This window comes from Ailuropoda melanoleuca, chromosome 2 (assembly GCF_002007445.2).
Source record: "Ailuropoda melanoleuca isolate Jingjing chromosome 2, ASM200744v2, whole genome shotgun sequence".
Taxonomy (NCBI): Eukaryota; Metazoa; Chordata; class Mammalia; order Carnivora; family Ursidae; genus Ailuropoda; species Ailuropoda melanoleuca.
In genome coordinates, this window is record NC_048219.1 from 88,347,039 (window position 1) to 88,360,273 (window position 13,235).

The 13,235-nt window shown below is 46.8% G+C and overlaps 1 protein-coding gene across 3 annotated transcripts; it reads left to right on the forward strand.

Moving 5' to 3' along the window:
• The first annotated feature begins 1,935 nt into the window (after positions 1-1,935).
• PSMD4 (proteasome 26S subunit, non-ATPase 4) lies at positions 1,936-11,365 on the forward strand. Of its 3 annotated transcripts, none has more exons than XM_034654258.1 (10): positions 1,936-2,058; positions 6,883-7,056; positions 8,292-8,406; positions 8,791-8,877; positions 9,091-9,159; positions 9,329-9,544; positions 9,926-10,034; positions 10,197-10,328; positions 10,411-10,478; positions 11,063-11,365. In XM_034654258.1, the coding sequence occupies exons 1-10, from the start codon at positions 2,033-2,035 to the stop codon at positions 11,231-11,233; spliced, it is 1,167 nt and encodes a 388-aa protein (XP_034510149.1). In that variant the 5' UTR covers positions 1,936-2,032; the 3' UTR covers positions 11,234-11,365. The 3 variants fall into 3 exon arrangements, with proteins under 3 accessions (XP_034510149.1, XP_011223432.1, XP_034510150.1); XM_011225130.3 differs by having other exon boundaries at positions 6,883-7,023; XM_034654259.1 differs by lacking the exon at positions 6,883-7,056 and having other exon boundaries at positions 2,015-2,058.
• The last annotated feature ends 1,870 nt before the right edge of the window (positions 11,366-13,235 follow it).

Sequence of the window (13,235 nt, forward strand, 5' to 3'; positions counted from 1 at the left end):
AAAAAAGTATTCTCCCTTTCCCTATACCCCTCCCCCACCATTGGCACTCTCTTTCTCAAAAAAATATATATGTGTGTGTATATATATATATATATATAACATGCCTTAAAAATTAATAATTCCTTAATAACAAATTTCCAGTCAATTGTCAAAGTTAGACAATTGTCTTACAAATGATTTTTTTTAAAAAGTTTATTTATTGGTCAGAGAGAGCACAAGCAGGGGGAGTGGCAGGTAGAGGGAGAAGCAGGCTCCNCACAAGCAGGGAGAGCAGCAGGTAGAGGGAGAAGCAGGCTCCCTGCTGAGCAAGGAACCCAGTGTGGCACTCGATTCCAGGACCCTGGGATCATGACCTAGCCAAAGGCAGATGCTTAACCAACTGCGCCACCCAGGTGTCCCAAAAATTGTATATATTTTAATATACTGCAATATATTATATATATTTTTATATAAATTTAATATATAAAGTAATATGTGAACTAATAATATATATTAATAATATACAATATATAAATATATTAATATAAATGTGTTTATGTGTTAAATTATATAAATACATAATATTTATATTTTATTTATCTACGTACTTGCTTATTGGTTTATTGTCTGCCTTCTCCCGTAGAATGTAAGCTCCATGTGGGCAGAATTTTGTTTTGTTTCCTTCCAAGTGCCCAGAATAGTACCTGAATCAAAGGTAAATGAATGAATTGCCTTGTTTTTGCTTTTTTCATTATAGAACTCTTGTTTACTGAATGTGATCCTCTCAGATTTCATCTTTTGTGTGCACTGTTGCAATTCACATATCTCTTAACTGAACAGCTTCTGACATAATGCTAACAGGACATCTCTGTTCAAAGAGAGTTCTCCATTCTCTAGGTTGAATTAAGTCAATCTTATGGCATCTGTTTTTCACTACCTCATTTTTTAAAAGATTTATTTATTTATTATTTATTTATTTGAGAGAGAGAGTGTGTGGGAGGAGGGGCAAGGGGAGAGAATCTTCAAGCAGACTCCCCGCTGAGTGCAGAGCCTGTCATGGGGCTCAGTCTCGCTCGATCTCACAACCTATGAGATCATGACCTGAGCCAAAACCAACAGCTGGATGCTTAACTGACTAAGCCACCCAGGTACCCTCACGATCTCATTTTTTAATGGTCACTATATTTTGTATTCCTTACAATATCTCCACAGACTTTTTTTTTTTTTAAGATTTTATTTATTTATTTGACAGAGAGAGAGCACAAACAGAGGGAGCAGCAGGCAGCAGGACAGGGAGAAACAGGCTCCCTGCTCAGCAGGAAGCCCCATGCAGTCCTCCATCCCAGAATCCTAGGATCATGACCTGAGCTGAAGGCAGGTGCTTAACCGACTGATCCACCCAGGCGCCCAATTCAACACATATTTGAATGTTATTCTTGATTAACAAACCAAATGGTTTACTAGTTTGTCTCCCATTCTTTGGGAGATTGGTTATAAAAGGATTGAGTCGTCAAACCTTTTCTGGGTTCTTACCATGTGTCGGGCTCTGTACTGGGCTCAGGGATCATAAAGATTAAGACAACTTTCCTGCCCTTAATTAAATGGAAGAGAGAGAAATATGTTCAATTCTTGAGGACACGGGGTTAGTGGTTAGGTGCACAAAGCGCTATGGGGAAGTGACGGAGCTGAAACGTCATTAGCCAGCCCACCACTTTCTAAAAATGACGATAGCAAACATATCCACAGAAATTTCAAGGGTTCCTCCACCGCTTCTTTTAGATCCGCCAGGCCAGCAGGGAATTCAACCAGAGAACTCGAATAACAGGGAAGGTAGAGGTGGACCCTTTTTTTGTATGTCACCTCAGTCCTCCGTCTGTCCCCCACACACCCTTTTTATTTTGGCGGCGCCTACAATTCCCAGAGCGCAACGCGGATGGAAGCGGAAGCAACTCGCTGAGCGAGGCCTGTGATTGGTGGTGAGCGCTGGGCCAATGGGAGGAGTTGTTGTTAGGCCGTCTGGAAGAACCGGTCGGGGAGGGAGGAAGGTGGCAAGATGGTCTTGGAAAGCACTATGGTTTGGTGAGGAGCTACCTCGGGACCCTGTGGGGGGCGGGACTGCGTGTGGGGCGCGTGTCGCGCGGAGGCCGGGTGGGCCTGGGGTGGGAATGGGGCACCGATCGGTGAGATGCGGCCCTGGGCCGGGAAGGAAGGAGCCCCATCGACTCCCTGAGTCATCCCAGGGCCCCAGTATCCCTCAGCCCTCGGATAGTCATTGACTGGTCGATCCTCGCTTCTTTGCTCTATTTTAGCGTTGTCTCCCCTAGACCAGTCCCATATCTGCTGTCTGTAGCCAGAGTCTGCTTCTCAGACTCCTCAGCCCTCCTCTCCTCTTATCAAAATAGTGGATCTTAGCAAGAGAAATTGTAAATCCTTTTCCCGCCCCAGTCTCTCATCTCTGTATCCATTACCTTTCCCTGTATCATCTTCAAAGGTACTATTTATAAATTGCTTCCTATGTGTCAGGCATTAATGTACGTTTTCTCATTTAAACCTCACAACACTTCTAGGTAAATAAATATTCGTCGGTTTTACAGATGAGGATACCGAGTCTCAGCAGTTTTAGATGACTTACCCAAAGTCACACGGGTAATTAAGTGGGGGAGCCAAGATTTAAACCCTAGGCTCTCAGACATTAAAGCTCTTCTCTGGTGAGCTGGCCTCTTCTTCAGTCTCAGACTTGGGCTGAGTATCTTATTATGAGTTGGATTAGAAGCAGAGGACACAAGCTTTTGCAAGGTTTCCACAGTTTCTTCGAACTATGAGAGTAGAATATACTATGGAATAGTGCACAGGGGCGCCTGGGTGGCACAGCGGTTAAGCATCTGCCTTGGGCTCAGGGCGTGATCCCGGCGTTGTGGTATCAAGCCCCACATCAGGCTCCTCTGCTATGAGCCTGCTTCTTCCTCTCCCACTCCCCCTGCTTGTGTTCCCTCTCTCTCTGGCTGTCTCTATCTCTGTCAAATAAATAAATAAAATCTTAAAAAAAAAAAAAAAGGAATAGTGCACAAACAAATCGCTGTTGGATGGAACAGCCACCTAAGAGTTTCTTTTGGGGAGGTGGGGGGAAGGATAACTTTGCCAGATAAAATATAGGATGCCCAGCTAAATTTGAATTCATATAAACAGTAGTGTTTAACATAAAAATGCCTATAAGTCTTTCCTAAATATTGCATAGGACATATTTATCCTAAAAAGTTATTTGTTAATTGTCAGTACTTCAGATTTAACTGCGAGTCCTGTGTTTATGTGCTAGATCTCGCAACTTCTGGGACAGAGCATGTTAGAGTAGAAAAAGGATAGGATTTGGAATCCAAACTCCTGTGTTTTCTGCTCCTTACTTACCAGCTGCATGTTCTTGAGAATGTAGTAAATCTCTCCCTGGGAATAGTCATAATTTCCCCTTGCCTTACAGCACAGTTAGGTGAAATGCTTGTGGCGGCGCTCTGTCCTTCATAGCATTGTACATCTGTTAGTTGCAGTGTACCTGAGGAGTCCTCAAGAGAGAGTTAAAGAGGGGCCTTGAAGGAACTTGGACAAATGTTGAGGAGAGACCCTGACAGATAGGGGGAGGGGCAGAAACAAAGCTGTTGAAATGTAAATGCCTGAGGTGTGGTTAAGGATTAGGATATAGGTTATCGTGACTTGATTTTAAGGTTGTTGATTTACGGTAGTTTGTTTCTTTTTGAAAGGTAGAAAACCACAAACGTCAAGCTCGGGAGGTTGAACTCTGGTACCTTTCAATAGAGGACTTCCGAAAGAGTTCTGAGCATGGCGGAGGCAGAGCTGTATACAAAATATGGTTTAAAAATATTGGCCGGGGGGCACCTTGGTGGCTCAGTGCGTTAAGTGTCTGGCTCTTCAGCTCAGCTCAGGTCTTGATCTCAAGAGTCCTGAGTTCAGGGGCGCCTGGGTGGCTCAGTCGTTAAGCGTCTGCCTTTGGCTCAGGGCGTGGTCCCAGAGTCCTGGGCTCGAGTCCCACATTGGGCTCCCTGCTCCGCTGGGAGCCTGCTTCTTCCTCTCCCACTCCACCTGCTTGTGTTCCCTCTCTCGCTGGCTGGCTCTCTCTCTTTGTCAAATAAAATAAAATAAAATAAAATAAAATAAAATAAAATAAAATGTCCTGAGTTCAAGCCCCAGGTTGGGCTTCATGCTGGGCATGGAGCCTACCTTAAAAAAAAAAAAAAAAGAAAGAAAGAAAGAAAAAGAATATTGGCCTGGCTTGATGGGAGGAAAGATTAGCCCCAGAGAGACCTGTTGGTGTCCAGTCGTCGCAGCCCAGGTACAGGACAATGATGAGAGCCGCTCCATTTTTTCTATAGAGCCTCATGCTCTGCTGTGCATGAAAATTCTGTGGAGGAGTTTATTAAAAATTGCAGGTATTTGACTCTGCTTTCCACTTACAGAGGCAGACTCCCAGCCAGGGAAGTCCAGGCATCTGTATTCTTTTTTTCTTTTTTTAAGATTTTTATTTATTTGACAGACACAGCAAGAAGAGGGAACACAAGCAGGGGGAGTGGGAGAGGGAGAAGCAGGCTTCCCGCCGAGCAGGGAGCCTGATGCGGGGCTCCATCCCAGGACCCTGGGATCACTCCCTGAGCCGAAGGCAGACGCCTAACGACTGAGCCACCCAGGCGCCCCTGTATTCTTTTTTAAATGAAGACTTTATGGACTAGCTGGATAATATCATAAGCCCTTATTTTGAGATGGATTTTTGTTGGGAAAAATTATATACTGTTGAGCAAAGGTAGTCAAGAAATAGGTATATTATTCAATTCATATAAAGTTCAAGACTGGAGAAACTGAACAGTGTGTTTTTTAGGGATGCATACCTAGGTGTTAAGGCATCTGTGTTTTTAATACCCCCATACTACCGTCACCCTCCCAGTGTTCTGATGGATGAAAAAATGTGAGCCCCGCTTCCACATTCTCCACTGTCTGTTCTCCCTGCCTCTCAAGTTCCTGGTGCTCGCTCTGACGCCTTTCTTCCAGCCCTCATCCATCTGCTGCTCTTGCCCACAGCCCTTATACTTAGTAGCTGTTCCAGCTGGGCAGTCCTCAAAGCCTCCATTGTTTTTTATATTTGGACTCACTGCTGTATTTGAAGCTAGAGAGGCTGTTGCTTCTCTGCTGGGAGAATCATCAGAAACAGTGTATCAGGGAAAAAAGAATATAATGCATGGTGAGTAGAGTCAGCCCTTGACCTCACTACGTAGATGGAGTTTCCACTATGAGAACTAGTCTGTGTTTCATGCTTATTGTTAGGCGCTGTGCTAAGTACTTTCTATGCATTCCATCATCATAGCAATCCTGTAAGCCTACCTTCTCCTCCACACAGTAAAACCCACTTTACAGATGAAGTAACTAGACCCTGGAGAAATGAAGTAACTTTCTTAGGTTCATAGTATTAATAAATAACAGATTGGGGATTTAAATCTGAACCTGAACACTGCCGTTTACTCCCTTTTCTGTTTCTTTCAGTAGTTTCTTGATTGCCTTTCTTCATCGTTTTTGGCTTATATTTATTGCCTGTCAAAGGATATTAAAGAAAAAGATTGCCCCCACCCGTATTTTTTTTAAAGATTTTATTTATTTGTCAGAGACAGAGCTTGAGCGGAGGAAGGAGCAGAGGGAGAAGCAGACTCCCCACTGAGCAGGGAGCCCGGATTCAGGGCTGGATCCCAGGGCCTCCAGGATCATGACCTGAGCGAAGACATGCGCTTAACTGACTGAGCCCCCCAGACATCCCCCGGCCGGTATTTTGTTAGCCAGTGGAGATGAAGTGTATCAAGTCATCAGGAATCGATCCTGTTCGCAGCTTGTACAACTGCCTCGCTTTCTAGCCTTCTTATGGTCTCTGGGAAGCCAGAGCTTGTATTTCATATTATCTGGATTTCTTAGATTGGGAAAAACTGCAAGGATAAAAGAAGTGAGACCCCATCCGTGGAACCTCATTTTTGCAGTTTGGTCCAGCTGCCAGAGCTGTTAAACATTTAACCAGATGATTGCATTGCGCTTTTCTGCACTCAGTGCTGCTGAGCATGTGTTACTTTATAAATATTTTCTACCTTTGGAATACTTTTTTTTTTTAATGGATTCTTAAAGATGTTTATTTATTTGACAGAGAGAGCATAAGCAGGGGGAGCAGCAGGCAGAGGGAGTGGGAGAAGCAGGCTCCCCACTGAGCATGGAGCCCAGTGCGGGGTTCGATCCCAGAACCCAGGGATCATGACCTGAGCCGAAGGCAGACACTTAACTGACTGAGCCACTCAGGCACCCCAGGAATACTTCTATCTTGAAGGCAAATTTACAATATTCTTCCATGACAGTGCGTAATATGTTTAACTGCAGCTTATAAGAAGGTGATTGTGGTACTTGAACAGATTGCAGGGTTTGGTGCTTATCAGAATCGTTTGTGGAATGGAGATTTAAAATGTGTTTCCTCCTTTGGTCTTTTTTTTTTTTTTTTAAAGAAAGGGAGGTGTGGGGCAGAGGGAGAAGGAGAATCTTAAGTAGTCTCCACACCTAGCTTGGAGCCCGATATGAGGCTTGATCTTACAACACTGAGATCATGACCTGAGCCAAAATGAAGAGTTGGCTGTCCTACCGACTGAGCCACCCGGGCGCCCCTCCTTTGATCATTTTGAGTCAGTAAGTCTGGTGTAAGGCTTGGAAGTCTGTGTGTGTGTTTTAAGTTGTAGGTGGTTCTGTGTTTCACAGAGACTGACAGCCGCTGCTATGCATGACAAAGTCCCTCAAAGAAGTGTTGAAGGAGGGTAGGGGTCCCTGGAACTAGAGAGAATGTCTCAGATCTTACAATATATCCTCTTTCTTTTAATCTGACAGTGTGGACAACAGTGAGTATATGCGGAATGGGGACTTCTTACCTACCCGGCTGCAGGCTCAGCAAGATGCTGTCAACATTGTTTGTCACTCTAAGACCCGCAGCAACCCTGAGAACAACGTGGGCCTCATCACGCTGGCCAAGTACATGGGGCAGAGGAGGAAGGGGCTTGGTAGGTGGGTGGGTGTTTTCCCATATCTAACCCACTGTGGTATCCAGGTTGCTATCCTTTTGTAGGTCCCCTGAAGTTGCATTTGCCCATCAACCTTCCTAGACTACCTTCTTCACTACTCAGAAGAAATATAAATAGCAACTTTATTTATTTATTTATGTATTTATATATGTATGTATGTATGTATTTTAAAGACTTATTCACATATTTGAGAAAGAGAAAGAGAGCATGAGCACAGGGTGGGTGGGGAGGGGGAGAGAAGCTACAGTGGACTCCCTGCTGAGTGAGGAGCCTGATGTGGGGCTTGATCTCAGGACCTGGAGATCGGGATGTGAGCCAAAATCGGGAGTCTGATGCTTAACTAACTGAGCCACCTGAGCGCCCTGCAACTTGAGTGTAACATTAATCTGAATTTAATACAGTTATGAAACTAAATCTTCTGGGGTGCAATTTCACAATATGTTTTAAAGTCAGTGAAAAGTCATTTTAGGTAAGAGTACCCAGGGCCTGTATCACACATCCTCTTACTCCAAAAGTGATTTGTTTTAGGAACTGATAACCCGCAAATGAGTAACCTCCCATCCCAGTATTTATGTTGCTAGCTGGCAAGTGGGTCTGGAAATGGAGCAGCGAGGAGACATAGTCACTAGCATCCAACTGTGGTGGAAGATTCTTGGGGCCCTGGGAGCAGAGCCTCTTCCCATGAGAAAAGTTCATGGGAAACATTGGGAGGAAGAGGGCAAGTTTCTTGCAGAATCAACCCCTTATTTCCTGTGCTCATATCTACCAAATACTAGATTTTTTTCCCCATTTTATTGAGATACAATTGATATATAACATGGCATAAGTTTAAGGTACAGAGCATAACAATTTGACATATGTATATATTGTGAAATGATCACCACGCTGCGTTTTGTTAATGCCTGTTTCTCACATAGTCACAGATTTTTCTTTCCTTGTAATGAGAACTTTTAAGACCTACCCTCTAAACACTGGATGTTTGATTAAGAAAAGTAGAGATTACAGTTATTATCAAGGTCTTTGAAGAAAAGAAGAGTCAGGGCGCGTGGCTGACTTAGTCAGCAGAGCACGTGACTCTTGGTCTCAGGTTTGTGCGTTCAAGCCCCATGTTGGGCGTAGAGCTTCCTTAAAAAAAAGGGAAAAAAAGATGAGTCAAACACAGGTTTGGAGGCACTTGTCCTGACCTGAAATCACAGAAACCCTTTCCCTCCATCCCAGTGACTGTGAGGTGCTGACCACACTCACCCCTGACACCGGTCGCATCCTTTCCAAGCTCCACACTGTCCAGCCCAAGGGCAAGATCACCTTCTGCACCGGCATCCGCGTGGCCCACGTGAGTCCTGCTGGGTCCCTATGATTGTTCCCCCTTGCTCTGCGCTTCTGCCCCCAGCGTTGTTCGTTTCTTCCTGGAATGTGGAGCCAGAACCAGAGCAGGGGAAGAGAGGTGATCCAGGGAAAGGAGCAGAAAGGATATGGTGGGATGGATTCCACAACTGGTGATGGTGGTGAAGGAAAAGACCCCTGGAATTAAGTCTTAGCCCCTCTTCCTTGTCCACACAGAGGCACAACAGGGAGGGAAGGGTGGAGGAGGGGTTAGACCTTACGTGAACATGACGGTGGACTTGAACGTGGAAACCATAAGAAAAGAAGCAGAGTGACAGGAGCGAGCTAGGTGGTTGCTCTGGCCGCCTGTGAGAACTTGCTCTCCTTTTACAAGCTGGCTCTGAAGCACCGACAGGGCAAGAATCACAAGATGCGCATCATTGCCTTCGTGGGAAGCCCCGTGGAGGACAACGAGAAGGATGTGAGTCCAGGTGACAGCCGGGGAATGCGGGAATGGGGCTCTTGGGCCTTAGGCATTGGGTTCATCATCTTGGGGAAAGGTGGATATGGCGAATTCAGTGTTTCTGCTGGGGGGCCTTGAGGAGGTTAACCGATTTCCGTATGCTTTTGTGAGGTGTGTCATTTCCCCTCATGGTCTGGAACGGATTTCCTCATTTCTCTTCCCTCTCCCTAGCTGGTGAAACTGGCTAAACGTCTCAAGAAGGAAAAAGTAAATGTTGACATTATCAATTTTGGGGAAGAGGTGAGTAAGGACGGGTTAGGGGGTATGGACTCAATTCGGTTATAAACAGAACAGTCCTTATCCAGAGGAACGCCTGCACTGTGAGAGGGTGGTGACAGATGGAGCTGAAATGGCAGAGGAGGGGGAGCAAGGCGGCGAGGAGAGCGTCCTGTGTTCTTCCCTCCCCCAGGAGGTGAACACGGAAAAGCTGACAGCCTTCGTAAACACATTGAATGGCAAAGATGGAACCGGTTCTCATCTGGTGACAGTGCCCCCTGGGCCCAGCTTGGCCGACGCCCTCATCAGTTCTCCGATTCTGGCTGGTGAAGGTGGTGCCATGCTGGGTCTTGGTGCCAGTGACTTTGAATTTGGAGTGGATCCGAGTGCCGATCCTGAGCTGGCCCTGGTGAGCAAACGTTGGCCTCAGGTAGAGCCCAGGGGTCCGCCTCTGTCCTCTTATACTGAGGACCCACATACCATATAGCGTCTCTAGGCCTGAACTGTCCGGAACACCCTCACTCATTTTCCCAGACTCCCTTTTGGTCCCTTTTCCCCTTAATTCTGTGTGATCTCTAGGGGCACCAATGTCAGATTCCCTTGTTCACGTCTCCTCATTAAACCCCAGGTTTCTCCCAAGTCCGTCCTTTTTCCCTGTATCACCTCTTACCTCCCCAGGTTCTTCCCTATGTGCATAAACCAGAAGCTGCCCTTTACGTTCCCTTCCCACCGCTCAGCTGATTTCCCCAAGTGAGGGCGGAACATCTGACCTTGCCCTGCCCTTTGCCAGGCCCTCCGTGTTTCTATGGAAGAGCAGCGGCAGCGGCAGGAGGAGGAGGCCCGGCGGGCAGCTGCAGCCTCTGCGGCTGAGGCGGGGATTGCTACAGCTGGGGCGGAAGGTGAGGGATGGGGCCAAGGGTACCCCGTGGAGCGGGGCGGAGACACTGGAGTAGCGGTGGGGCGGCCCGGCAGCATGGGAGTAGAGGGGCTGGGCGGGGAGCTTGCGGGTGGGCCTGTGTGGAACAGGCACCTGTTCTATGCCGCTCTCCTCCTTTTTCCAGACTCAGATGACGCCCTGCTGAAGATGACCATCAGCCAGCAGGAGTTTGGCCGCACTGGGCTCCCTGACCTAAGCAGTATGACCGAGGAGGAGCAGATCGCCTACGCCATGCAGATGTCCCTGCAGGGTGCAGGTGAGCCAGGGCCTGGGGAGCGGTGCCCAGGCAGAGATTGGATAGGAAAGTGGAGCTAAACAGACTGACCTCTTTTCCTCAGAGTTTGGCCAGGCAGAATCAGCTGACATTGATGCCAGTTCCGCCATGGACACCTCTGAGCCTGCCAAGGTGAGGACCAGCGATGACTTCCCACCCCCACCACGTTTCAGGTCCCCTGGCGGTCATGTCCTTAGCCCTCTAGGCCTGGAACCGTTCTTCAGGGTTTCATAGATGAGCTTTTTGACGAGCAGAGGGACAGAAACACCTAGATCTACATTTCTTATTTGTAAACCCTACTAAGGCAACGGAACGAACACATTCCGAGTTGGATAAGTGTCCTGATGTTCTGCCATTTTCCTTCTTGGTGGGAGCAGTCTGAACAGGTGTATAGGCTCTTGTCTTCCCGGGAGGGTGAAAGAGGGTCTAAGGCAAAGAAAAAGGAGTGGTGGGTGTCTGATAGCATGAAGTCTGAACATGATGACATCTGTTTTTATCCTGTATGCTCAGGAAGCAAAGTTCCAGTTTCTCTGTTTGGTCACTCGTGTGTGAGTTCGTACCATACGTAGGCACTGGGTCTTTTCCTGAATTGTCCTTTCTACCCTCGGCCGGAGGTGGCCCCACCCCCAGATAGTCAGGTGCAGAGAGGGGCTCAAGCAGCAGCTCTTTCTCCAGATGGCCCAGCCCCTGCCCGAGCCGACACTGCCCTTTTTCAGGAGGAGGATGATTATGACGTGATGCAGGACCCCGAGTTCCTTCAGAGCGTCCTGGAGAACCTGCCAGGCGTGGATCCCAACAATGAAGCTATTCGAAATGCCATGGGATCCCTGGCCTCGCAGGCCAACAAGGATGGCAAGAAGGACAAGAAGGAGGAGGACAAGAAATGAGACTGGGGGCAGGGTGGCTGAGCGCGCTCAGGGGGCTGCAGAGCGTGGGCGGGGTATAGGGTTAGATCCGTTGTCTGTAACCAGTACAACCTAAATAAAGCTTGGCAACTTTTGTTTCTCTTTTGCTTCTAATAGTGGTAGCTCTAAGTGTGACAGAGGGGAGGAGTGCCTGGCACAAGGAGAGTTCCCTGTTGAGTCCTCTGTGTCTCCAGCACTGGGCCTCTAAATTCTGACCTGCTCCCTCCCTCCCTGCTCCATGGCAGTGTCTCCTGACACTTGCCCTGGGGCTGTTTCCCTGTCTCAGGAAGAGGAGCTTTGCTGAGAGTCAGTTTGGGGTAGGCTCTGGGGCCACAGGGGTGAGTAGAAAACTACTCGCCTTAAGGTGCCTGGCCGGCTCAGTCAGAAGAGCATGCGACTCTTGATCTTGGGCTCATGAGTTCGAGCCCTCCGTAGGGTGTAGAGATTACTGTAAACACATATATACATACTAACTACTGGCCTTTGGGGACTCTGGAGCGCAACACAGGGCCAGCCTGGAAATGAGTGCTGACACATGTCTGGTAAGTGCCCGAGGGGGCATGAACAAGACCCTGTGGAACCCTCACAGCCTCTGGGAAGGCTCCTGGGAGCTAACATTTGAGGCCTGTGACAGGGTGAAACATTCATCAGCCAATGGGAGAGCTGCAGGTGTGTCCAGCCAACAGGAACAAGTATGTGCTGATGGCACCGAGGCACTTGGGAGGGTTGAGTAGCTCAGAGACTGGTTGGGCAAGTGGCACAAGATGTGAAAATAGGCAGCAATCAAAACACTGAAGATCGGGGATCCTTGAAGCCTGACTGTCACAAGGTGGGGTCTATGAAGCCTCGAGGTAAGCATGGTGTATCTCTGAATGCAGACGTGCAAACCCACATTGAGGGGAGGGTTGTCTTACAGGGTCTAGAGGAGAGCAAAATTCACATAATCCCACAGCAATTTCCTAAATGGGAGAAGATACTTGCAAATGATATATCCGGTGAGGGGTTAATCTCCAAAATATATAAAGAACTTCTACAACCCAACAATAACAACAATTGCCTGAACAACGGGCAGATGACCTGATAGACATTTTTCCAAAGAAAATATGGTAATGGCCAACACACAGAAAGATGCTCAACACCAATCAACAGGGAAACGCAAATCAAAGTGCAAATCCCCCGTACCAGTCAGAATGGCCAGTATCAAAAATAGAAGAAATAACGAGTATCGACAAGGACAAGGATAATGAAGGAAAGGGAACCCTCATGCACTCTGGGTGGGAATGTAAATTAGTACCATTGTGGAAAACAGATTGGAGTTTCCTCAAAAAATTAAAAACAAATACCATACAATCCAGTAGTTCCACTACTGGGTATTTACCCAAAGAACACACAAGTACTTGCTTAGGTGTACCACTCTCACATTATTTATAATAGTCAAGATGACTGAAGCAACCTGTGTCCATCAGCAGATGAATGGATAAAGAGAACAGATACATCTAAATATACAGATACCTATGTCTATACGGGTAAACCTAGATATCTACACAGACACTGGAATAGTCGCCATAAAAAGGGTGGGATCTTGTCATTTAAGGCAACATGGATGGATCTAGAAGGTATAAGTGAAATAAGACAGACAAATATGGTTTCACTTATATGTGGATCTTAAAACAAAAAAAGGAAAAACACCAAAAAAGGAGAAATAGTCCCATAAATACAGAGAACGAACTGGTGATTTCCAGAGGGGAGGGGGATGGGGGTGTAAAATGAGTGTAGGAGACACAGGCTTCCATCATGGAATGAGTCAGTTATCAGGATGAAAGGCACAGCATAAGGAAGTCATTGGTATTGTAATAGTGTTGTGTGGTGACAGGAGGCTACAATAGTGGGGAGCACAGAATACAGACTTACGGAATCACTATGTTGTATACCTGAAACTATGGTAACAAGTATCAGCTGTACTTCACTTTTTAAAAAAATCATA

Excerpts from the sequence above, each read along its gene's own strand:
- PSMD4 (XM_034654258.1), top strand. The coding sequence starts at position 2,033 with ATGGTCTTGGAAAGCACTATGGTTTG. Across the intron at positions 8,407-8,790 it reads CCGGCATCCGCGTGGCCCAC|CTGGCTCTGAAGCACCGACA; the intron begins GTGAGTCCTGCT and ends TCCTTTTACAAG. Across the intron at positions 10,479-11,062 it reads ACACCTCTGAGCCTGCCAAG|GAGGAGGATGATTATGACGT; the intron begins GTGAGGACCAGC and ends GCCCTTTTTCAG.